This window comes from Kryptolebias marmoratus, linkage group LG4 (genome assembly GCF_001649575.2).
Source record: "Kryptolebias marmoratus isolate JLee-2015 linkage group LG4, ASM164957v2, whole genome shotgun sequence".
NCBI lineage: Eukaryota > Metazoa > Chordata > Actinopteri > Cyprinodontiformes > Rivulidae > Kryptolebias > Kryptolebias marmoratus.
This window is the reverse complement of record NC_051433.1, coordinates 18,776,454-18,800,898: the sequence shown is the minus strand read 5'-3', so window position 1 is coordinate 18,800,898 and position 24,445 is coordinate 18,776,454. Positions and strand designations below refer to the sequence as shown.

The following is a 24,445-nucleotide window of genomic DNA, read 5'->3' as shown; positions in this document are numbered from 1 at the left end:
AACAACACTGCTTCTAGGTCAGACAGGATCGTCTAAACTGGCCTTCACTGTGTTTTATCTCACAATGTGAGATTCAGTGCTGCACTGTTCTTCACAATAAAGCTGTACATTCTGTAGTATCTGAGGTAAAGAGTTAAGGCTCTAGGTTCTCCTCTCCAGACCTCAAACATACAGCTAAGAAGACAACAGCCCAAAGTAAAACATTATGTTAATCTAGAACTTACATTTATGGTTGTGAAACAAGTTTAATAAATAAAAAACTGAATCTGAGTTCTTGCTTAATGAGTTGAAAGACGTAGAAAAGTGCTCCATATATATTGTTAATATGTGTCACACAATCACAGCTCTGAGGCCAACAAATGTTATGACAGTATTACTTGTTGCTGTAACAAAATTCTTCCTCCATACATAATAGGCTGTTTGGCGTTTGAGAAATACAGCATGTGTTTCTGTTGTGGTATGTTTAAATAAAGCAATGAGAAACACTAGCACACAACTTACCCTGCAGAGTGCAATTGATTTAGCATATTGATAAAGACTTCAATTTTGTTAATACGATGGCTGAAAAGGCATCAAAATGCAAAATATTTGAGAAGAAAAAGTGAAACTAAGAAACAAAAAAGCAGGGACAGAATTAAAAGAAATAACAGTGAGGTAAATGAAGTAAAACACATCGTTAAGATAAAATGAGAAACATAATGAGAGACGCTGCTTGAAAAGGGTCAAAAGAGTAGAAACAAGCTTGAGAACCACCTGGAAAAGAGGTGTCAAAAATAGAAGAATGTAGAAGAAGGAATAAAGGTGGAAGTTTGAGTTCGGCAAGAAGTAACAACAGACACCTACTGAGAGGTTCACAGTCAGATAATTAGTCATTCTAAAGCTGGAAAGCCAAAAATATCCAACCTGCCTCAGGCAAGTTCATATATAGGAGGTGACAGGACGTTCTCCTTCTCTTGACAGCTTTCTGAAGGTGATGACAGGAAAATGTGACCTGACACAACATATCCTTCAATCTAGTTGTAAGATATGTCACACAAGGACACAGCAGAAAATAATCAGAGGGCATTGACTGAATGTTGGTCCGTCCGAAATGTGTTTTACCAGAATATATAAAGTTCGGCACCCAGTGTACATCCAAATCTAGATTTATACACCACCATGCTCTTCATTCACACACAACTTCCAGGCAGATTTGGCTTCCTAATCAAGGATCAAGTGGTAATCCTCCCTACAGCTTAGGGAGTATGAATGTGTGTGCAGAGTATGTGTGAGGTCAGGCAACTCTGAATCGGTCTTCGCTCATAATAAGGGCCTGTTAGCCAGTGCTAATCGCTAATGCTAACAGGATTGGAGAATGGCTGGACCCAGTTACCCAGCTTATCTCTTGCACGGAAACGAGCGTGCACACACACAAACACACACTTTTTCACTAATAGAAAGAAAAAGAAAAGAAAAAAGAGAAAGAAGGGAGTCTGGGAAAAATGCTGGCTTGAGAGAAAAATAATGCTGCCTTAGTCAATGCTTCTTATTTTTCAGCCAACGCAATAAGCCAGCATGAGCTTACAAGACATCTCCCTAGGAAAAAAAGGCTGAACTGTGGTAGTTTGCAAAAATGTCCACATTTTCTGTCACTCTTTTTCTCCTCTGTCAACTTTATGCCATTTGTCTGGTGGCCTTTTTCCCTTCGCCAGCTCTTTGCCTCTGGTACAAAACATAAAATATATCTAACCACACATATAAAACTTATCAAATCCCTAGTACTTTAATGAATCAGAAGTGTTAATCACAGGCAAGCAAAAGACTGATGGCATGGAGTGAAACTGGTTTTATTTAGACAGACATTTAAAAATGAAATGCAATGACTTCTTCTGGCAGAGGACTTTTCATATGTAGTTAGTATGTCTTGCAAACCAAACTACTCATTAATATCTCATACCCAGGGTTCCCAAATGTTTTCATGTACATCTAATATGCTCTACAGTAAAATTTTATTCTGCTTTGACAATCACTTTTGCTGCGTCGATTTCATTTTTTTAATATTCATAAAGAAATTGAAAATGTAGCGCTGCTACAATTCAGAGTATGTAGAGTAAAGGTTACAAATTGCAGGGACATGCGGGGAGAAATAGAAATGAGAAATAGATGATTAAAGAGGGGTGGAGGACGGGGTGGAGCAGTTGGCATATGATGATAGCTGTGCAGCAATTAATTCTTATTTATCCGGGACAGGAGCGTGGGAGCTCTGCTTGTCACCTGTCAGAGAGGAGGAGGAGGAGAGGCAGCAAGCCAATGGCATGATAGACGAGAAGGGGAAGGTGGAGGGCTGAATGGAAGAGGGAGGAAAGAAAGCAGCTGGCACACAAGAGACACTGTGGGACAGTAAAGGAATGTGTATGATAAAGACAATGGAAGACGAATCAAAGTTTAAACAAAAACACAAGTGAGCAAAAAAGGATAAGGCAAACAGAAAACGATCATTCTCAAAGTTCTTAAAAGATCATTGAAAGACAGTTTAAACAAACACACTTTAGTATTTATTTTCTGAGCTATCATATGACAAGAAAAAGCTGTCTTTAATCTGCAGCAAGTCTCAGGAAATTCCAGTGAATTTTATTGCCCTTTCAATCCCTCACCTGTTACACGTGCACACACTCACAAAGCCTATAAGCCAATTAAAAAGAGCCAGTGTGTGGTGTGGCTGAATTAGGTGGCAGGTTCAGTGTTTATATCTCATTAAACTGTGTAAAGCTATGCCAGGCCATGCTGTACCATGCCCTGCTGCACCTACCCATCACTGAGCAGCACCAAGCCCCTCATTAGACTCCTTCCTGAAACTTTAAGCTACATGAATGTGTGGAAATATGAACATGTTATGATGCATTTAAAAGGAAAGGTGTATGATTTTTAATTGCTACAGTCAGTTATTTATAATACCAAATCTCATTAAGTCAAAGACTGAAGTTTGTGTGAGATGGTGCTTCATTTCTTGCACAGACTTTGTACTGATGTGTGACACTACTACACCAGTGTGGTCTGTGTCAACTGCTCTCCCTGAAGACATGTTAAGCTCCTCTGTTTGCTCCATCTAGCCATCCATTTATCTATCCTTGTTTGCCACCATCCCCTCATTTTGGGAAATGATAGGAGTCTCATTGTGCTCTTTTCCTCCTTCTCCTCATCCTTCTTTCAATTTTGCTGGATCAAAACTTTCTCGCCTTATTCTCTGTTTTCTCACCCTCCTTTCCCACAGCACAGTTTTCTTAAAATTTCTCTGGTTGCTTCTGTTGTCTGCCGTCTTGCTGTATGTGTATGTGAGGGTGTGCTTACGCACAAACACACACATTAATGTTGGTCTCTGCTGCCTGACTGCAATTCATCATCATTTTATCTCCCTTAATTGGATGCCATCAGGACCCCTGAAACTTCACATCTCCTCTTTAACAAACAGCTGCTCTCTGCACACAGAGGAACACACACAGAAACACACCCAATACCCAAACTAGATTTTCTCTCACTGGCCCCACGTCTGCCTTTTTTCCCCACTAGTGAAGGGTTGGGAAGGGGAAAAAAAAGGGTGATGGAGTAGCTGACTGGTTTATCAGACAGAAAGTAATGGTGTACGGCTCGTGGTGATATTATCTGTCCTCTCATTCCTGCCCTCCAGGGAGAAGCAAGAAAGAAGGTTAAAGAGGGAGAGAGGGTAAGAAAGTGAAGACGTACAAATGAATGAAAAGCTAACGACACTGAGAAATAAAAGGAAGAGTCTGCAACAGTTCAAGTCCCCTCTTTTAGCCTCAGTGTTGAAACCATCTCCAGCTGTTCTCTGTCAGCTTATGACTCAAGAGTGTGGTCATTTATGCACAAAAGCATTGTGTGTGGATGAGTGTTTATTCGCTCCCCTGACCCTTTTGGCAGCCTGAGAAGAACTTGCCAGCCCACAGCTCAGCATCCTATTGGCCCTCTCACCTCAACCATAGCCTCTGAACGGATGACACACACCACAAAGCTGCCTGGCTTGGGTCAGGAAAGCGGAAGGCTCTGATGTAGATGCCAGCTTATTGTTTTGGTGGCTGTTGACCAGAGTTTACTTCTACCATAAGGACTGACTGATGGCAATGTCAGTAGTAGTGTGGGATTTTCTGACACAAAGAAATACAAAGGGAGCACTTCTTTCCCCTACTTACATAACAATCAGTGCCATCCTCCAGTGAATTTGCTTGTGGACCACCTAAGATAGAATACTATTTCATCCACTTTTACAGCTTCCAAAAATTGTTGGAATTATGTCTGACTAAGAGCCCAACTTCAAAAGTGAGAAGTGCAAACTGTGTTACAATTTATTTCTTTCACAATACAAACTTCATTAAAGTTTAACACAGCAAAATTTAGAGCTTTGAGCAGTTTTTGGAAATCCTTTCTAAAAACATATGAATCTTCAAAGTGTTAACATCGAGCGGCCTCGTTTCATGTCTCAACCCTTCTTCTATTCTGTGTTTTTTCATCTGGTCTATAATCCACCTGCTCTTTGCCCTTTGGGATTAGTTGGTATGAACAGACACTTGATACTGAAATACCAAATTCTCCCATGAGCACATAAGGACAGTCAATACCAGACAAAAGTAATATGGAACTTAAGTTATGCTATCATATATCATGTGTGCCGCATATACAGTGGGTTATTGACAGCCTCCTGTTACAGGATACTATATACGCGTATTAGGTTATCACAGTCAAAGTAAAGTATGGGAAACTAGAGTTTAAACATGATATGAGTGTGGATGTTCTAAATATCCTCTGGATAAGCTATCTTCTTTGGATGGTGTGATGTTATTGTACGAAAGAAAAAGGTTTTAGCTTCAGGAGAGACTTTTAAGCTCTCATTCCCCTCCTCCCCCCTTCTTTCTGTTCTTTTCAATACCTCTCTCCCTCTCACTTTTCTCCATTCATGTAACCTGAAATTGTCTATTATATGCCAATTTCCCTAGTCCATCTTACACCCTCTCATCTTCTAGTTTTTTGCCACTTCTATTGGCTTCTTTATGACTCTGTGTCGACCATTTCCTCAAGTTCTTGGCATTTATCCGTTACCATGTTTCTTCTTGTTTTTTTGTCCTCTCTTAATCCTTAATACCTTTCATTTTACTTCTCAACACATTTTCTAATGTTGCTGTTCTTGTGCTAGGTTTCGAAGTAAATCTGTGTCAGTTTGACACAGGGCTTTGAGAGACACTAATGAATCTCTCAAAAACAAGGATAAACTGTGGATTAGCAACCTAATGCCCCCCCATAAAACAACATTCTTGCATTGGTCTAAGCCACAGACACATATCATGGGATGCACAGCCTAAGGCACGTTGAGGGATGCACATGCCAATGTGCCTACAGACACTGATTAACCCCTTTCCTCATAGCTGCATGTGTACAAATCAATGCAGTAGTGTGTGCACAGTATAACAGTCCATTTCTACTGCAGTCACACATGATCCATAGAGTTGGTGCTGAACACTGTTGAAGTATGAACAAACAGCAATATGTGTGAAAGGAAGAAATATGGTGGTCTATAAATGGATAAACTAATATTTAAGACACTCTGAAATACTGCTTCCGTGCTAAAATAAGAATCTCATCCGAATAATTTATGGCACATAATTAAGCCCATAATCTCAAGCCTGCATAAATTATGCCACAATGGCATCTTCATGCTGCTGCCACCTTTTTCTTCACTTGAATCTCAATATGAGTGAATGCAGACTGTGTTTGTGCTACATCACTATCTGATGATGCAGTCAAGCTGACTTTGCACATGCTAACAAGAACTAAGCGTTGACATCCCTGGGGTAATTATTGCTAGCATGTCTGCTGTGTGGACATCAAATGGAGATATTCAGCTTTTGGCTGGGGCAAGGCTATGCTGCTGATTAACTCTGGCCTTGCAGCTACAATAAACAGTCAATAAACAGACATCTCAGTGGAGAGACAAACCTATTGCTTGATAATTATCACTGCCTACTGTGTGCCAACACCTGTAGACTCCCTGTCAATATGGACAGAATACTGTCACAGTGGCTACACATCAAGATCCATGACTAAACGAATACCACTGCTTGGCTCGTTTGAGTATGACTGCCCAAACCCAGATATATTATGAAAGGATGTGGCTAATCAGCACGTGCAAAAGTCCAAAAGCTTACAAACAAAATACAACTTTTAACACCAGCTTTTATCTAATCTTATGTCTAAAAACAAAAACACAGATGTAGAGAAGCATGTAGCAGAACTGAACTTACAAGAAGCCAGAGAGATGATAAAAGAAGAAAATGCCAATGACTGAAAAGTATGACAGACGAAGGAAGGAAGTCATAGACAGAAAAAGATGAACTAACTCTGCAGGCATATGGAGGGGAAAAAGATGGAGAGGAATAGAGCGTAGGTGTAAACATGATCAATCCGCTCCCAACTAGGTTCAAAGAGAGACTTCCTCTTCACATTTTCAGCCTCAGTGAAGCGCAACGCAAGCTACCTCTTATCTGTCATGCTAGTTTGAAAACACACGCACACACAAACACATACAGACATATTCTGAGACCAAACAGGCATGGACTCTAATGCACAAATACCTCTGCATACCTGCAAACCCTCTGCAGAGACACAAACACACTGACAAACAGGACAGGAGTTCTGAATAAAAACTTTTTAGACAAAAATAAATAAATAAAAATCTTGAGAACACTTTAATCCAGCTTACACTCATCCCTGCCAGCCAAAGCCACAAGTGCATTATAAATTACTATGTCTGATCTTTTCACAATCATGCCTAATCAATCATTTAAATCACGTTCTACAAAATCCTTGGCAACTGCTTTTGGTTCTACTACTAATACTACTACTACTACACAGACTAGAGACTAGCTCTAATATATATATTTAAACATCTTCATTCAAATGTTAATACTCACCAACAATATTTATTTGCTAACTAATGATTCACTGCAACATATCAGCACCGGGTCATTTATCTAGACTGTCACCGAGCCAGTGTGCAAGAAGTGCACAGTGATCCATCATGAAGGTGAGCATATTTATGTCTAGAATGATCATTAGTTGTAGGAGGCTATTATTTAACCCTGACCAAGTCGATGCCTTCACTGGAATTATGATTTAGTTAGCTGGTTGTATTGATTGGGTCAAAAGGAACAATAAAGGTCTGATTCTGTACAAAATGCATAGGATCATTTGCACTCCTGTTTATTACACACACAGGATAGCTTTAATTTTGTGAATGTAGATGACAAAATGTGATCCATTTTCCCAATCACAAATGGTTGCATATTTTTTCCAATATTGACTCAAAAACCCACTACTACTACCACCTGCTGTGTTCTCCATCATTAACAGTGCTGAAATAGCATCCCTGTCACACAAGCTGTGAGCTTATGCAGATTTTGTTTTTTTTCCTTTCCCCCCCCTTTCTTTCACTTACAGCTGTTTTCTGGCACTGGATGGATGAGCTGTTGAAGCGCAGCGCAGGGACACTGTGGGTCTCCTCTTGGATGTGAAAAACGCACTCGTAGTTCCTCTGTCCAGACTGCGGCTGCGGCAGGTTCCTGGCAGCTAAGGTGATTGGCTTGGTTACACCGACTGGGATGTAAATCTGGGTTGAAGGCAGAATCTGAGGGCAATCCTGAGAATTAAGGAAAGAAAACGTACTTAAATTTTATACCTAAAAGGAGATGTTTATAGTTGTTCAACAAAGTCAAAAAAGCAAGCAAACAGGGAAAAAACAGCAGTAAGAATGATGAAATAAATTGTTTGTTTGTTGCTAGCAACTGAGACGTGTGAAATCTTTGGATTGCATTTTATATTGGACTTTATAGCAGATCTGCCTAGAACTCTTTAGTCAAAATAGCTGCAATGTGATGCATTTTCTACTTTGGTTATAGGCTATTGCAACACTCCCACTGGCCTTACACTACTTTGAAAGTATGCACATTTAAACAAGAGAGCTTTACTTTTACAATGTTTATAGGAATATGATTAAAAACTACTGAGATCACAGCAATGTTACAATGTGGAAGCAGAAAGAACAGACTCTAATATGACACATTCATGCATGGAATTAAATAATGAGTTTGTTGCATGTTTATGTGTGTGCGTACAAATCTGTGATACTGACCAGATCTGAGACTCTTGTTTAGATCATCTGGAAACAACCCATCCACTGATGGACACAACCCCAGAGGGTGTGTGTCCTTGCACAGATGTATTTACAGCAAATAACTTTCTAAATGTGTTGCTAGATTAATTAAATATGTTTGTATGTGGTTACTGGGCAGGAATAGGATACGGCAGTCTGTACAGTATATAAACTTTTCGAGATGTGCATTTGTGCATGTGCTGGAAGAAATGAAGTCATTACAGGGTTCGTGTTGTAATTTGGCAGCAAGACGCAAATCTTGTCAACACGGAGACTGGAAGTAGAAACAAAAGAGGGGTGTGGGTGACATATCTTCTCCAACTTGAGCCTAAGCTTGGGTGGAACTAAACTATCTTGTAATATACTGCAGGATCACTGCTGACAAATCACATACTTTAGAACCAGGAGACGAGTGACTCACATAATAGGAGACATGAGCAGGGAGAGAATGCACATGGAGCTCATGTTATAGGGCAAAAGGCCTTGAAACAATGCATTAAGATTCAAATTGATCTTTCGCCTAAAATACTGCTGTATCTACTTTAGCAAGGTGCTTGACATTCATTCGAACAGATACCAGCTCAAAATATAGCAAGAATATATCCTTGACCAGATTCTTGTTACGTATTCTCTGTACATGTGTCACCTCACAGTTTTTCTTCCCTCACTGTTGCACCTCTTTTTTTAAACATACATCTGGCTCCTTGTCAGTATTTTTTTTTTCTTTTCCCTTCTCCACCTTTAGCTGTTGTACATTAGAAGCTACAGTGTGTCCCTCGGGCCTGAACACAATACCGGAGTTTGTTCATTAGCCCGCTTAGCCCTGGCTTTATGTGTCTGATCACACGCAAACAAAGCGCAAGACATAATGAGAGGGGGGAATACTACAGGACGAAGAAGCAGGATACAGAGGACCTGACGTATAATCAACAAGGAGGGAGGCGGGTAAGTGGAGGGAGGGTGAGGAGGGAAAATGGATGGTTAAGAAGGAAGGAGAAAGGTAGGGAATGAATGGGGTAGGAAAGGGTGAAATTAACAGTATGCGAATGAAAAGACAGGGAGAAGGAAAGAGAAAGCAGTTTAATTGAGAGCAAAAAAAAAAGCTGCTGATGCAAGAATGAGAAAAGAGAAATGAAAAAAGTTAAAAATTTAAAAAGAGGTCATTAAAAGGACAAACAATAAACGAGCTAAGAGTAGAATGAAACTTCATTCCAGACTAGAAATGTTAGAAGGTAAGGAGGGATATTTGTATCGCTCTGCATCTTTTCAATCTATTTATCCATCCATCCATCTTCAGCCACATCATGTACCAAGCCCCCGACAATGTCCTACTTAATTAACTGCCTGGAGTCTCAGACAGCTCCAGAAAATTGATGGAGGGGGGCCAGAGAAGGAGCGAGAGGCGGGAGAAGGAGACAGAGAGGAAACAGAGATTGATTTGCACATGTGGCTTTTGAAGTCCTGACTCAGAAATGTACTGTATGCTTGTGTCAAAAGCTGTGGGTTTGCATCACCCCAGGTGCCATGAGATAGAAAAAAAAAAGGTTAGCGCATCCTGCTGCTACCTTGTGAAAGCCAGTGAATAAAAAGCTACCATAGCCTGTAGCATAATCTGCAGCTAAGCAATGTTTTATTCATCTGTCTATTGACTTTGTGTCAGCTCCCCTGTCTGCTTGTCGTTTTATTCTCAGAGTCCCATTTCCTTATAGTATCCTTTTACTTCATTCACATCTAAGCATTACTACATATACCACTTTAAAAAAATCAAATAAAAATGAGTTACACACAAATTATGTAAAATGACAGACTTTTTAAAGCAGTCTACAAACAAATTACAGCTAGCAGAAAAGAAAATGGCTGCTGCTGTCGTGGCAAAAAGATAAGGGAGACAGGAAGACCTAGCTTGTTGATTTTTAACAATTTATTTCAAAAGAAATGTCAAGCAGAACATCCCATGGATGAAACAGATCCATGCGATAGAATCTGTCTGGCCTCTGATTGTCAGAAAGGGCTCATTTTGAAAAAAGCTTATCAGTAAAACCTAACACCATCAGTCTTGTCAAAAACAGACGGCCCTATCACTTAGAGGGCAGCATGACCTAACATTGAACTATGAACAGATATACACTACAAAGGACATTTCTGTTACACCTAATGAAGACATCTCAAAGATCAGTATCTTATCAGGTAATCTTATTTTTCTACAACTCTACCACTCTCAGCATATTCTAAATGTTAGAAAAATATTGGCAGTCTATCTTTTACTGTAATGGAAGCCAAACGAAAGTTTAACAATTAATAAGTAAGTTTATACATAATGTTTTGCAGGAATCAAGAAAATCAACTTCATAAACGCACTTGTTTCTCCAAAGCCTTGTTTGAGATGGAGAGAACTGAAATGAAGATAGAAGACAAAAGGAGGAGAGTAAGGGAGAGGAATAAATTCAGGTGTTTTGCAGAGAGAAACAATTTAATCAGTATTTGTGACAGGTGCCAAAACAGCTCAAAGCTGACATTAGGGCTACAAAGTACAGAATACACTGGAATGATATTTTACTGAGAGGTTTTGTTTGAAGCTGGAGGAGTTTTATTTTTTTCTCCCCATTTTTATTTCCTGCCTTCTCAGCTTTCAGTTCAACTGGGAAGACGGATGCTGTGGTTTTCTTTGCCAGATGTGACACAGCATCTGGCTGATTTCAGGATGACCAACAGGCAGGAAGAGAGAGTTGTGTGTGTGTGTGTGTTTTTAAAAGGTGTTTTTTTGTGTCTATGTACAGACTGAACCTACTCCCAAATAGCTTGTATGTGATAAATACCTTTGGAGCAGTTGAAGGAATTATATCTGGTCAAATGTCTCGTGGTCAATCAATAAAATACACCGAACTGCAATTTAAGCTTTTCTTGACAAATTCTCTAGACCATGAAGTGTTTACACAGACCAGCAGTGCACTTCATAAGGGTCACTTCATCTTCATATTATATGGTGCTTTTAAAAAAGTTGTGTCCCTGTGACGTGCAGACGTGGCTCAAAAGATTGCATGACCACAACATCTGCTCAGTTTTAGGATTACTATTTAGGATGACTATCAATGAATTGGAAATCTTCATTGTTTAACAACAGATTTTAAAATGTGAAGCTACCTTTAGTCAATTCTGATTTTCTTTACTTCTAAACATACTAGAAAAAAATAGCAAAGGACTTTTATTAAGCTATGAAATTTTTGCTAACTTTGAACAGATTAGGCACATTTACCTGGGGTTTTTGAACGTGTGAACAAATGTATATGTTGCAAAGTCTGTGTGTGAGTGTGTGTGTGTGATGGCTGATTTCCAAGTAGCCGGAGGGCTCCCCTCACCTCTCTGTATTTGTTTTCCCTCAAAAGCTGCTGTAAGCTTCGGTCCCTAAGGCTACTGCTGCATTTTTTTTATTCTAATAGCATATTTTATACACATATATATTTGTGTGCAACTGTGACTGACTTTCTTTTTATTTATTTAACTATTCATACATAAGACTGTATGTTATTGTCAGATGAATTTTTAAAGTCCCGTTTTCTTTGATGACACTACAACTAGTGTAAAAAGAGTATTTGACAACAAAGGACTTTTTGCATTTTCTATTTCAGTTTTAGGAATTGTGCAGTCTTTGCGGGATATTTACCAAAAGGGGACATACTGGTGACTATGTTCATATGTAAAATACAATGGAGAAAAATACCCTGCTCCTTTCAGCAACTTTTAGACATTTTGATTTTTGCTTTGTAGAAAATGCAACAAATAACAGAATTTGGAAAGAATGTGTTCTTGTTCTCACTTTTTTGTTTTTTACATATTTATTTAGATCTGGAAAATACTACAATCAAATTTAATATATTTCAGAAACTATTTAGTTGTACTACTTTTGTATTTTAGCTTATAAACACACATATGACAAACATTCTTTCAAATGTAGAACACTTGACCAAATTTCTTAACATCTTACATTACAGACCCAAATACTACATATAAATCATTGTTGTGGGTTTTCTTAAAAGGACATCAGCTGTCACTTCAGTTAGACCTGATCCAATAAATACATTTATTACTTGAATTTCTATGGGCTTACATGTTTAACCTCACCACTTTTACTGCAGCAAATAAAAATGTTTAAGAAAGAAAATTAATAAACCAATGTTGGACGGTGGCAGAAGATAATCTCTACTTACAGGTGGGCAAAACACCTTTTAACATCCACCAAAAGCAGATAATGAGACAGTCAGCGAGGTAATGCGTCCGCATGTGTGTGTTCATGCAGATATGTAAAAGGTGAGAGATTAAAACTCAAGCATAAATTGGGCTGGGCAGGGGGAATGAAAGTGGGAGTAGGAAGACTGATGGATGAATGGATAAATAAATAAATGGGTGAATGAATGAATGAATTAGCTAAAAGTATTCTGAAGGCTTTAGCATGGCCTGACAAGATTTAAATTAATAAAGCTCCAAAACACTACACATTTGTAATGAGAGGAATGTCTGGTCGTTTTTTGTTTTTTTCTTAAAGTACCCCTCATCTCTCTGATTTAGCCCCCCACCCTCCATCCATCCATAATTAACTAGCCGCTTCTGTGATGTGCAGACTATAGATCAGGGAGAGAAAAAATAACATGCTAAATAATGAATTAAAGCGATACAGCGAGCCTGGGGGAGAGATGTGGCATGGATGGTCACAGATGAGCGGGGGGCACTGATACAAATAAGAACAGAGAGTGTGTGTGTGTGTGTGTGTGAGAGAGAGATTGTGTGTACATGTTGCAGCGGGGTATATGAACAATGTTGTGTGGTTCTCCACTGTCTGTAGAGACAATCCATTTTATAGATTATAATCAATGAGGTGGATCTTTTTACCTAAAGTAACATGGGTGACTTCCCCATACTTTGCTGTCACCAACTTTTTAATAAATCAAAAAAATCTATGTAACAAAAGTAATAACATACTTTAAATCAATTCAACCACCTAAATTACATTTTTTAAACAAATTATGTAGAAATATTATTGGAACAAAAATAAAAACATCTTGTAGTAAACTTTTCTTTTTCTAAGATTTAGATAACAGTACCTGAACTTATTTTTAAACCCTTTAACAAAATGAATAGGTGATACATTGCTTCATAATTTGGAGTATAAGTCAACAGTTCAGAATATTATTAGGGCGTTTTTTTGGCTAACATTTGAACCATCACAAATTCTACTTTTCTTGTTTGTTTTTTTTTTGTTTGTTTCTTTGTTAAATTGATCCAAGTCATTAAACACTGGGCCATTACATGCCATATATCAAACTGTCAAGTCATGTATTGTTTTTTTCCCCCTCGTCTATTGTGTATCCGACTGCCCAGTAGGCGTGTGTGCGTGTGCTTGTCCAAGGCTATCAATTAAAGCATTGACAAATACACAATATGACAGAATTACTATTTACAGATATATATTTGTGTTTAATAAACACCCCACATGTATGATCTGTAGCATGCAGATCATACGTGTGGGGTGAGAATAAAAACAACAAAAAACACGTGTGTGCACGAGACCGTGAAGCCAGCTCATTAGCAGGCAAAAGCCAGGAATATGTTCTGTGACCGAGAGTTTCTGCGGGGGATGGAAGGAGTGATAGAGTGTGAGGAACAACTTAATAAGGGAGCAACATTTAAAACGGTGCAGAGCGAAGGAAGCCATGGAAGAAAAGGGACTTTGAACCTTGAAAGGGACTGTGAGATTGTCTGCCCACGCCCTTCTTTCTCAGCAGAGAACTGACGCAGAGAGGAGGAGAAATAAGGTGAGGAGGGAAGGAGCGCAGGCATGCATACATGTTATTTTGGGTCTGATTGTTCAGGTTAATAAAGTCTCTCAAAGCTGGAGCTTGGCTGATTCTATCAAAATCTTTACTATATGTGCATCAGATTGTGTGCTTTGATGTATTAGCTGGGCAAACATACATTTGATTTCATCTCGTAATCCCTTATCCTTGATTTACAAGTAAGCTGCCAACCCCTCACAGTTTATCCCCTCGACACACATGAAGCAGAGTGCCATAAAACAATAATAATAGGAAAAAAAACAAAAATACAAAAACAGGAATGTGTGAATATTTTTTGAAAAATCTTTTTTTTTCTCTCTTTATGGATTTTCATAGAGTAGCGGGGGAGGGGTGTGGGCGCCTGGCACCCCGTTATCATTCTAACCCAGATATGTCAGCAGCAATCAAACCTTGTGCTTTTCAGCTTTTCAAAGACAAGCCTTGATTTCAGAGGTAGATATGCTCTTCTGACTGCTGCCTATAGCTCTTCTCTGTAGACAGCACCATATTTCAGTGAGGAGGAATTCAAAGTTGAATTCTGCCATCAAACAGAAGTGGACAGACAAATCAAAGCCATCCTAATTCACATTCGGTATGCTTTTTTGCTGGATTTTTGGTAAACATTTAACATTTGTACTTTTAGGATACCCTGGTAATACAGGGAATGATCATCAGGAATACAAAGTGTAACACAAAGTGCACCAGAAGTGCACTTTATTTTAGTATTTATTTTACTATTCACACCTTTGTAGAAGTGGCACCAAGAAAAATAATGTTACTACTCTTAAAAATAACCACCAAGCTCTTTACAAAGTGCTTGGCGTCTGGGCAATTTGAGCCCCATTTTCAAAAAGTCAAACCGTCGTGTTATGAAAAAATGAAATGTTGCTTTGTTTTAAAATTCAACCAGTCCCTAACAAGCCATTTCTTTGTTCCTGAAGCTTAAATGTTGTGGATCTTTGGCCATTTTGGCTTTTCCTGGGAGTGCAATGTTGTCTGTAAAATGGAAGCTGAAGTACAAATCAGTGACGGCCGCTTTACAAAAACAGCATGGAGAAAAGCCCAACATGACAGACACACTTTAGCTGGTCTTGTGAGATCGGCCGTTGCTGCATGCCTCTCTATCTCTACGCCTCTCACGATCCCAGCAGGCGGTTGCTGTTTCCCAATCACAGCCTCTGCCTCTCTGATCTGCCTGCACTTTGGAGTTTGTGGATTTCTTTTTTTTTTTTTTTTTTTTACAGATCATTTTGCTGTGTTTTTTCTCTAACTGCCTCTGTTTCTCTTAGGTCTTTCTCTCAGTGACTTGGCAGTTATCTCTTCCCATCTCTGATCTGCCTGCACTTTGGAGTTTGTGGAATTTTTTTTTTTTTTTTTTTTTACAGATCATTTTGCTGTGTTTTTTCTCTAACTGCCTCTGTTTCTCTTAGGTCTTTCTCTCAGTGACTTGGCAGTTATCTCTTCCCATCTCTGACACGCAGGCAGTTTGATGGGGAAAATGCAATATTCATCTGTGTTCACCATTAGGCAGACTGGCTGTGAGGGCTGCGGAGATGAAGATTTAAAAGAGCCTGAATAATTAAACCACTGGGAACTGTGACAAACACATATGAAAACTTACACGCGCATAAACACTAATGCGCATGGCCTGTAGAAGTGGCCTGTGTGTCCATTTGTAAGATCCTTGCTTCCCATTAGCTCTTCATTAAGCTTTCGCTGATGCTAAATTCAGTATTGCAGTTGTTGTGGTGGCATGACTGGGGTGAAATGTGCTGCACTAGTGGGGCTGCTCAGGTGGGAGAGGGTTATATTAAGAAGGGAATAACCTAGCAGGAATATTACTTGCAATTGTCTACATTAACCTCTGCAGCCTGCATGATGTTTTTAATGTTCAATTAAAATTAAAACTTCAAATGATTTTGCCTCGGAAATACCATATGCATAAACATGGCAGTTACAGCAAGCTGAATTAGCTAAATCTCAAAATTTTACAGAAATAACATTCTGCTGTTACTGAGTATTTATCTGTTAAGCATATTTTTTTAGAATTTCATTCTTGGGCAAAAACGTCCTTTCTGTCATCCGAGAAAGAAACTGATGCATGATGTAAGTGGAAAAGTCCAAAATGTTGGAAATAGAAGATTTAGAACAGATGGAAAGGAAGCCAAGCTTTGGGGTAGTAAGTCTAAATATAGTTACAGAAAGGAATAGGGAAAACATGCATGCACTGTACAGTATGTTTCAAATTGTGTGTGTTTTGTTTATCTATATGTGCACTCACTGATTTGTGTGTCCTCACAACAATGATTTCTACAACCAAGACTCAAATTTATGTAATTTTCTCTCCCTCATACAAAAATTATGACTGTGTGGGAAGCTCACACAGCACACACCGCAGAGCTAAAATGTTAATGATGGGCTGCATTACTAAATCAGCCCTCAAAAAAGAAAAAAAAATAATAATCACTTCACTTCAGAAACTACCTCATTGTTGTGTATTAGCAAGTTAGATGCAAATAAAAAAGTTTGCCAAAACACCTGATACAATCCCACACTGATTTCCCTTTGGAGGAAATGTGATTATTGCCTCAGCCAAGTGTCTGAAAAGTTTCCGTTCATCAAAGCAGTGAAGGTCGGAGGGCTGAAATGGGCTGAAGAAGGTGCACATCTGGCAAACCAAACCAAACTGAGGGTTAAATGCTCGCTGGTCACGGTCTGAATTAGATCTGTCTGGCAAAGAAGGCATGTAGTTACTTTATCCTGTCGCCTCCACTTCCTCTCCATGTTCTTTCTTTCTTTCTCCCTTCAACTGCAGACGTTTTGGGGAAAAAAAGAAGAAAAGAAAATCCATCACACTGAAAAACCTTTGCAGCTTGTTATGGCCTGAGTTTTGTGATTTGCCTTCCTGCCCTCTCTGTTGATTTACGGCCTTTCCCCTTTTCTTCTCTCTCTGTTTACACCTGTTTTTAATTACAGTACCTCCTTCTGTCTTTGGTTTGTCTCTAGTCCAATATATGTACATACACAGATGAAAAGAGTGCATTGTTTTGGCAAACTGCATGTGGAGTATTACATCCTACCTCCACTTATTTTCTCATTAATCTGTAGCCTTTTTCAGTACAGATGATCCTTTTAAACATGGCACATAAATTTATTTCCTTTGTACTAACAGCTATGAGAGGGGCACTTAAGGGACAGGAACTGGATGGAATAATAAAAAAACAGGAAATAGTGCAAAGCAGAAAGAATACATTTTATGACAGCATGAGTAAACGGGTGCAAGAGGTGCAAAAGCGAGGAAACGATTTAAGCGTAAATTAGGAAACGAGTAAGAGAACAAGGAAAGAGTAGTGATGATGGGGGTGAAGAGAAACATTAACAGATGCAGACACCAAAAATTAAAATGAAAATAGAAGAAAAAGTGGATTTTATTTAACCGCCCGCCCACTCCTCCCTCCCCCCTCACCCACACGCCCCCTGCAGCCCTGCACTGCTGCTTGTGCTTTGTCCTGATAAGAACCAGTGACAGTCACACAAACACACACTGAAGCAGTAGAGTCAAACACATATGTATATCCCTGCACAAAGAAAAGGCCCTTCAAGCAGCAGCCTTGGCCTGAAGTCTGAGACATTTTTTTTTCTTAAAAGAATCTGTGTGTGTGTGTGTGTGTGTATGTGTTCTGTTCAGTGTCTTGAGTACCAGCCAGGGTAAACACAGTGTGCCAGAATGTCACGGTTCAGGGCCTTCACACCTCCGTCACAAATAACCTAGTCAGCCATGGATGGTGTGCGTCTGTGTGTGAGTGAGGCGAAATGAGAGAAGGAAACAGTGGTCGTGTGTTTCTGCGACTGTTTTGAGGTGGGTTATATGTGATGAGTGCATACACTTGGTTAAGAGTGTGTGAGAGGAAGACAGCGTTTGAGAAAATGTGCCGGAGTGTATCGCAACGCCTTGTTCAGACAGAAGTCTACACGGTGCGTCTCCTGTAAATGTTAAGTCAAGGGACAGAGTGTGAATGTGTCTTCTGGCACAACTGCAGAGATGCTTGATATTTGACATTCCTGTCTGAACTGTGGCCTGTCGTGAACAAGCACTTTATACAGGTGTATTAAAGAAACAAATCTTAATTTTTCCAAATATACAGACCTTGAGGTGACTAGGCTGCATTTTATGATCAAAAACTAGCAGTTAGATTTAAGACTATGGCTGGTTTTAGGATCAGTAACTTAGCCTCCAAGGATGGTTTGGCAAAGACTTCCAAACAAAAATTAGAAAAGCTCATAAACCCATTTTTGTTTTTGCCTTTTGCTCAAATTAGCCATGCAACATAGCAGTAAGCTTTTTTGGAAACACGTTGGTACTAAGTTACAGTGTGAGGTTCCATTTCCACCCCTTTTCCCAGCCCTTAAACTTAGATAATCTAAGGGTTGGGTTATGCTTGAAAATATCATAGTGGTCAGATCTCCCCCCTGGCTTTTATGGTGTTGGACACAGCTGAGCAGAGAAAAAGTGTAAGAAACTGTAGAAAGTCAAAGGAATATAAACTTAGGAACATGTTCAGACTGTGTTTTAAATCAGCCCCTTAGTGCAAGAGTCATCAACTAAATTTGCTCAGGAGCCAGAATATATAATTTTTCTGACTTTATTTTATTTGAGAAGGGGGACTTTGTTGTGAGTTTACTTGTGAATAAATTTTCATGAATAGAAAATTTAAAATTTAGGAAATATATGGTGTTTAAAAAATTATTGTAATGTAATGTCTTGTATTTATTTATTTTAAAAATGTAAAATGTAATGTTTTCTTTTGACAACAAAGAAATAATAAAAGCTGTGCATTCCTTAAAGACAGCATTTATTTTACCTTCTGATACTAGCTGATACTACTGCTAATCACTGCTCAATTTATTGATGCTAATTTTCTCAGCTTTAGGTCTGCTCTACTGAATTTCTTAATTTAGAAACCTACTGGTGCAGCATTTCTTTACTTTTTACAGCAACTAACCAATTTGGGAGCTCAAGAAGCAGAGGCTCAGATAGTTTTAAGCTTCCTGTCCCCTTGCTGCAGTGTTCCAGCCTCTACGTCTGGCCTAATCACATGGCGGCAACAAGTGCTCTGATTGGCTAAGGAACTGCCTGTCGGAGTTGGTTTACATTTTGCCCTTGAACTCAATTCAGAGGCCCCACCCAACAACTGACTGAACTCAAGCTATATCTTGCTAACATCCTTGTACCAGATTCTCCAGAAACACCCCAGAAGTCTATGGTTTGTGCCTGTCAAGGTATTTTAGCAAAATGGTAGTACGTAAGATGAGGCAGGTACTTATAATTTTATGACCAACTACAACAGAAAGATTAAAAAAAGGGAAGAACGCAAAAAGATAAAGTATGTATCTTATTAAATGTGCATGCAGAAATGCAAAGAAAAACAAAACAATTGAGAAGTTTTGAAATGATAAAATATCAAAACTTCTCCAATTTTCATGCTGCTCAAATAAGTCATGGACGTGTTTAAAAAAAAAATGGACATGTTGTAATTAAAAGACAAGGAATACCAGTAGTCACTGTATCACACTGTAATAAGTGGAATATAGTGGCTAGTGTATGAAACCATGTATTCACTAAAGTAAATTCTCAGAAAGTAGAGCTTCACCAAATGTAAAATGCAGGAAAAAAGGTGTAGGAGTGTTTAAAAATAAGCATGTCATCACTTTTTCCAAAATCTCGACTTAAACGGGAAACAAACAATACCAGCACTGTTCAGAAGAAAGGCTGAAAACCCATCTGTTCTATGTAAAGGCAAAACTCTGATTTAACAACAACAAAAAAAGCCGTAATAAAAGAATAAAGGTGGGGGTTGGGGGTGGCTGGAGACAGGGTGAAAAAAGAGACAGCGCTGTAGCACAAATCTCAATCGAGTTATCCGGTGCTTTGATTGTTGAAGTGAGACTGAGCCTTGCTTTGCAGCAAAACAAACACGTAAGCACGTCTTAACATAGCTGAGCCCAGCCAGCTTGAACCTCGCCTGGCACTCATCGGGGCTTTGACTCAGAATACAACTGAGACAAAACGGTTTCTCTCCAGGGTTGCAGAAGGTGTGTGTGTGTGGGGTGGGGGGTGGGGGGAGTAGAGATGGCAATCATGTTTATCAAACAAAGTAAAGAAGAAAGTAGGAAAGGTAAAAATTGCCTCAGATGAGACAAGAACTTAACCAGTAATGAAAAAGTCCTCCAATCCTTTGCTTTAGACTGTGTTTTTTGTTTTTATAATAAAGTAACTCCTACTTCTCTCCTGCAATTTTCCGCCTGGTCGCTCCTTAATTCAAGAATTTGTTTGTTGTGCCATTGGAGGCATTGGTAATTCATGCATATTTGATTTGGAAATGTCACTCATTATACTTATTTTCTCCCTGCTTACTCTGTCAATCCATTCATTTCCGTATATTTCCCTTTTGTTTTGACAAAGTCTGTTCACACACAAAAAAAGTGAACACTAGTTTCATTTTGTTGGTTTGTTTGATGTATGTCTGGGAGGGGAAACTCCTCATCAACACACAAATAATCTAAATGACAGAATACGGCAGCAAGGAAGGAAGAATTAGGGTTAAAGAACAAGAATGGCTGGAAAATAAACTATAAAAGGTACCTTTATGTTTAGACTATTTTTTACTAATTATTGTCTGATCTGTTACTGAGCTATGATACTTGTAAACAAACCAAAGAAAAACAAGGGCTAATCATGTTGGCATTTCTAAAAGGAACTTCACATATTCACAATTTATCTGTTAGAGCTGTTCTTTCGACCAGCTGCTCCTATCTTTCATCTGAACTTCACTGTCTAGTCAGTCCGACACAAGTCAGACCACAGAGTCAGGTTGGAGGAACATTCACCTCGAACCCTTGGTGAACACTTTATATGGCCTTTTATCACTGTCTGAGGATGAGTCTTATCCAATGCAATCTACTGCGTTCATCTGCAGGCGAGAGCGGTAAAGGTCTGAGTGAAATGTCTGCTATCAGGAGAGCTGATTTCACTCCTATGCTAAACACTGCTATCTGTATTCATGATAAAGCTGGAGAGTTGCAAAAAAAAAGAATATTCTGAGGGCTAAATTAAAAGTGTGGACATATGTGAACACAAATACACTTCTATTTCCACTTTGCAGGCAGCTATAGGGGAATAATGATGAGGCGCTATGAAACAAAAGCACATTTCTGTCCCCTTTTGTCCTTTCTTTAATGATATACATTTCAAAAACAGAACATGAAAGGTGAAAAAGAAGATGAAGAATGAGAAAAAGATGAGGTGACTGAGCATCAAAGTGGTGAAGGATGAGGTAGGGAGAGATGGGCCCTGCCCCGGAGAGGAGGAGGAGGAGGAGGATAAGCCTGGCCTTCAGGAACAGCAGTACTTGTTGGGGCACTGAGAACGCAACTAATGGAAATGGCAGCTAAGAGAAGGATGATAAATGACTCTGTGCATGGTTGTATGTATGTGTGTGCATGTCACCATAGGACTGTTTACACTTTTGTGCATGAAAGACACAAAGCACAACAGATGTGTGTTTATGAAGTGTGTTTGGTGTGTGTGTGTGTGTGTGTGTGTGTGTGTGTGACAGTGCAGATGATGGATTCTCTAGTGGAGCATGTGGTTGGTGGTTTCTCCGGCAGACAAGGTGACAGGAGAGGTCTCTGTGTCCACATGCCACTGTCAACCAGTCTGCAGATCCTTGACTTTGCTCCTGCTGCTTCCTTCACTCTAACACATCCTTAATCTCTCCATTTCCCTCTCTATCCATTTGTCTCATTCCTTTTGACATACTGACTTTGTTCTTACTCATCCTGTTTGCTCCCAAAGCATCTTTTGTGTAAACTTATTAAAGTCTCACTGAAAATACACCTAAGTCTTGCAACATTAATAGCTAAACTGTAATACTGATTTTACTTTGGACAAAGCAGTTAAATACTCTGTCACAATGACACCAAACATAAAAAGATCCCTAAAGAATGTCTTCTGCATTGTTCTTGACTTGATCTGAAGTTGATTGTTCTATTTTAAGGATGACAGATGTACAAACCTTACATTATAACACTTAAAGTGGAGCCAGGAGAAAAATGAATTGCTGTCATCTTAAAACGACTCCAATCCCAAAACTGTCACAGTGGTTAATTCAAAATGCATTTTATAAACCTTTACATTCACAATTTTGCATTACATGGTTGTTTACTTAAAATTCTATGGTTATTTGCACATGCAGAAAGTGGCAGCAGCAGCTAGTTGTAACACTTCTGGTGCAGCTGGGGCATTTCTGACAGTAGTGATACAATATTTCTGCAGGAATAACCATGTAAAGGTCTATAAAATGTCTTTGCATGAGACACATTGGAATCTAAGTTAAACCGTTTCTCCAAACTGAAGTCAATCAAAGTACTATCTCTAGCAGGTAAAATATAAATTTTTCATAATCTTTCCTCAGAACCTAATTTAAAAGATCTGAACTATCTATTTAATGTCTCAAGAATACTCTGATTTCACTCACTAATATTACTACTTAGTTTATATGTTTACTGCCATCCAAAATATGTTATATATAAAAATTCCCTTCTCACCCTCTGCAGGTGGTCTCTTTTTTTTTTTTTTTTTCAAATATATATATATATATATATATTCCCTTCAGGGTTTCCTGTTTATCCATGTGTTGCCCTTCTGGCCTCCCTCCCTTCAGAGTGTGATGGCCAGTGCTCTCCACTCGCCTTGCAGATGGGTGCACTAATCCGTTAACTTTAGTTTTGTGAGCCGTGAAGGCTGGCCTCGTGTCTTGCTTTGGACAGCCAAGCTTGCTATGGCTATGGAAAGCCTGTGTTTAGGATACTGCACAGCTTCGTCGAGAGAAGAGATAAAGAGGAAAGTAGCAAGCTATAAGGTTGACCAATTAATAAAGGCCAGTGATTCAGGCCAGCCAACAAGAGGAGCTTTAATCCACATGCAGATAACAGGAAGAGTCAAACCACAAACAGAGAGAGAATTGTAATGGTTTTTCTTTTGTGTGACTCTGTGTATTTCTATATTTATGTGTGAGGCCTTGTTCAGATAAAACATAGGCATAACTGTCAGTCACTTGGGAGTGCAGTGAGTTTACATCCATAAGTCTGTTGAGAAGATACGAGTTTCATAACATTTTTTGTGTCTGGTAAAATATACAGGTTCGTGTAGAATGGGGGAGTCAAAAAAAGAGAAAAGCACTGTAAAAACATTACATAGGTCGGTGTCCAGTCTTGTATATACTACAGCATTTGACGAACGCTTGTTATGCTTTACATGACGCCTGCTGCAGCTGCCACTTGGCACGATTAATATTAGCTTTTATGCTAATGCAGCATTTGGCTATGTAAGAACAAGGCAGTATTTCCATAGGAAGTCATTCATCCCAGCCTGTTTATGGCCTTATGGGCCACGACAGAATTATTGCTGCACAGTACACAAGCTGTTGTCACTGTGCCAAAAGCCACTAATACACATACCGACAGCAGACACACAGCAAGATGATGGGAGGAGAGCCTGAGGCGAAAGCCACAGAGGGTGTAGGGGATTGTGTGCAGTTGAAACAATCTTTTCTCCAATGTTGCTTTATACGTATCCATGTTTATTTAATGTGTATTTAAATTGTATGCAAGTGGTAGGTTTTTAATTTCAATTATTAACAGAATACATTCGGTGAAATGTGGTAAATACTGAAGAAAGAGATGAGCGTTGTTGAAGTGACAACAACACTTTATATGGCACAGTGAGTCTTACCTCCGAATTATTAACACGTCCTTCCTGAAAAGAGCAGTCGTAGGCGTTTTGAGTGCACATGTGGCGGTACTTGCACCAGTGACACGGGAAGGTGCCATTCACACAGGAAAGGCAGCTGAAAAAGAGAATAAGAGACAATACAGAAAGTTAGCAATAACATTTCCTTTGTGACATCTCATGTCTCATTTACAGAGCTGTGCAAAAATGTCAAACCACCCCTAATTTCTTTATACTCTGCATCCAAAAAGTCAGACTTTCTTGAAACCTCTAAAGTGGTTTTGTTCAGTAACTTTTTGAAGGTCTTTCTTAAAGACCTTCAGAACGTCTGTGTAGAAAGTCTGTTTTTTTTTTTACTTGGTTGGTTTTTCCCCCTCTCATTTTAGTCCAGTCTTTGTACTTAACCATAACAGCATATAGTTTGTGATTTTTTTTTTAAAAAACAAGGAAAGTGGAAAAAGTGAAGGACAAAACCAGTAGTGTAAGGCCTTACAAAAGACTACCTACTTAAGTATTGAAGTATTGAAGTCACTTAATGGTGGGAAAATACAATTTTATGTGTCAAACTGTGCTATCTTTGGTATTTTTATAGATTCAGCAGAAGAAATAGAAACAAATTGTGTTTTTGTGACA

At 39.0% G+C, this 24,445-nt stretch overlaps 1 protein-coding gene across 4 annotated transcripts in view; it reads right to left on the bottom strand.

Annotated features, from left to right (window-relative positions):
• The window catches only part of LOC108239867 (plexin-A1), a 182,883-nt gene that overhangs the window by 47,866 nt on the left and 110,572 nt on the right, over positions 1 to 24,445 (bottom strand). For all 4 annotated transcript variants that reach the window (XM_017422867.3, XM_017422869.3, XM_017422868.3 and 1 more), the window contains exons 9-10: positions 23,816 to 23,930; positions 7,481 to 7,681 (exon numbers count right to left, since the gene is read on the bottom strand). In XM_017422867.3, coding sequence (XP_017278356.1) covers positions 7,481 to 7,681; positions 23,816 to 23,930 — 316 coding nt within the window. The remainder of the gene's footprint in view (positions 1 to 7,480; positions 7,682 to 23,815; positions 23,931 to 24,445) is intronic.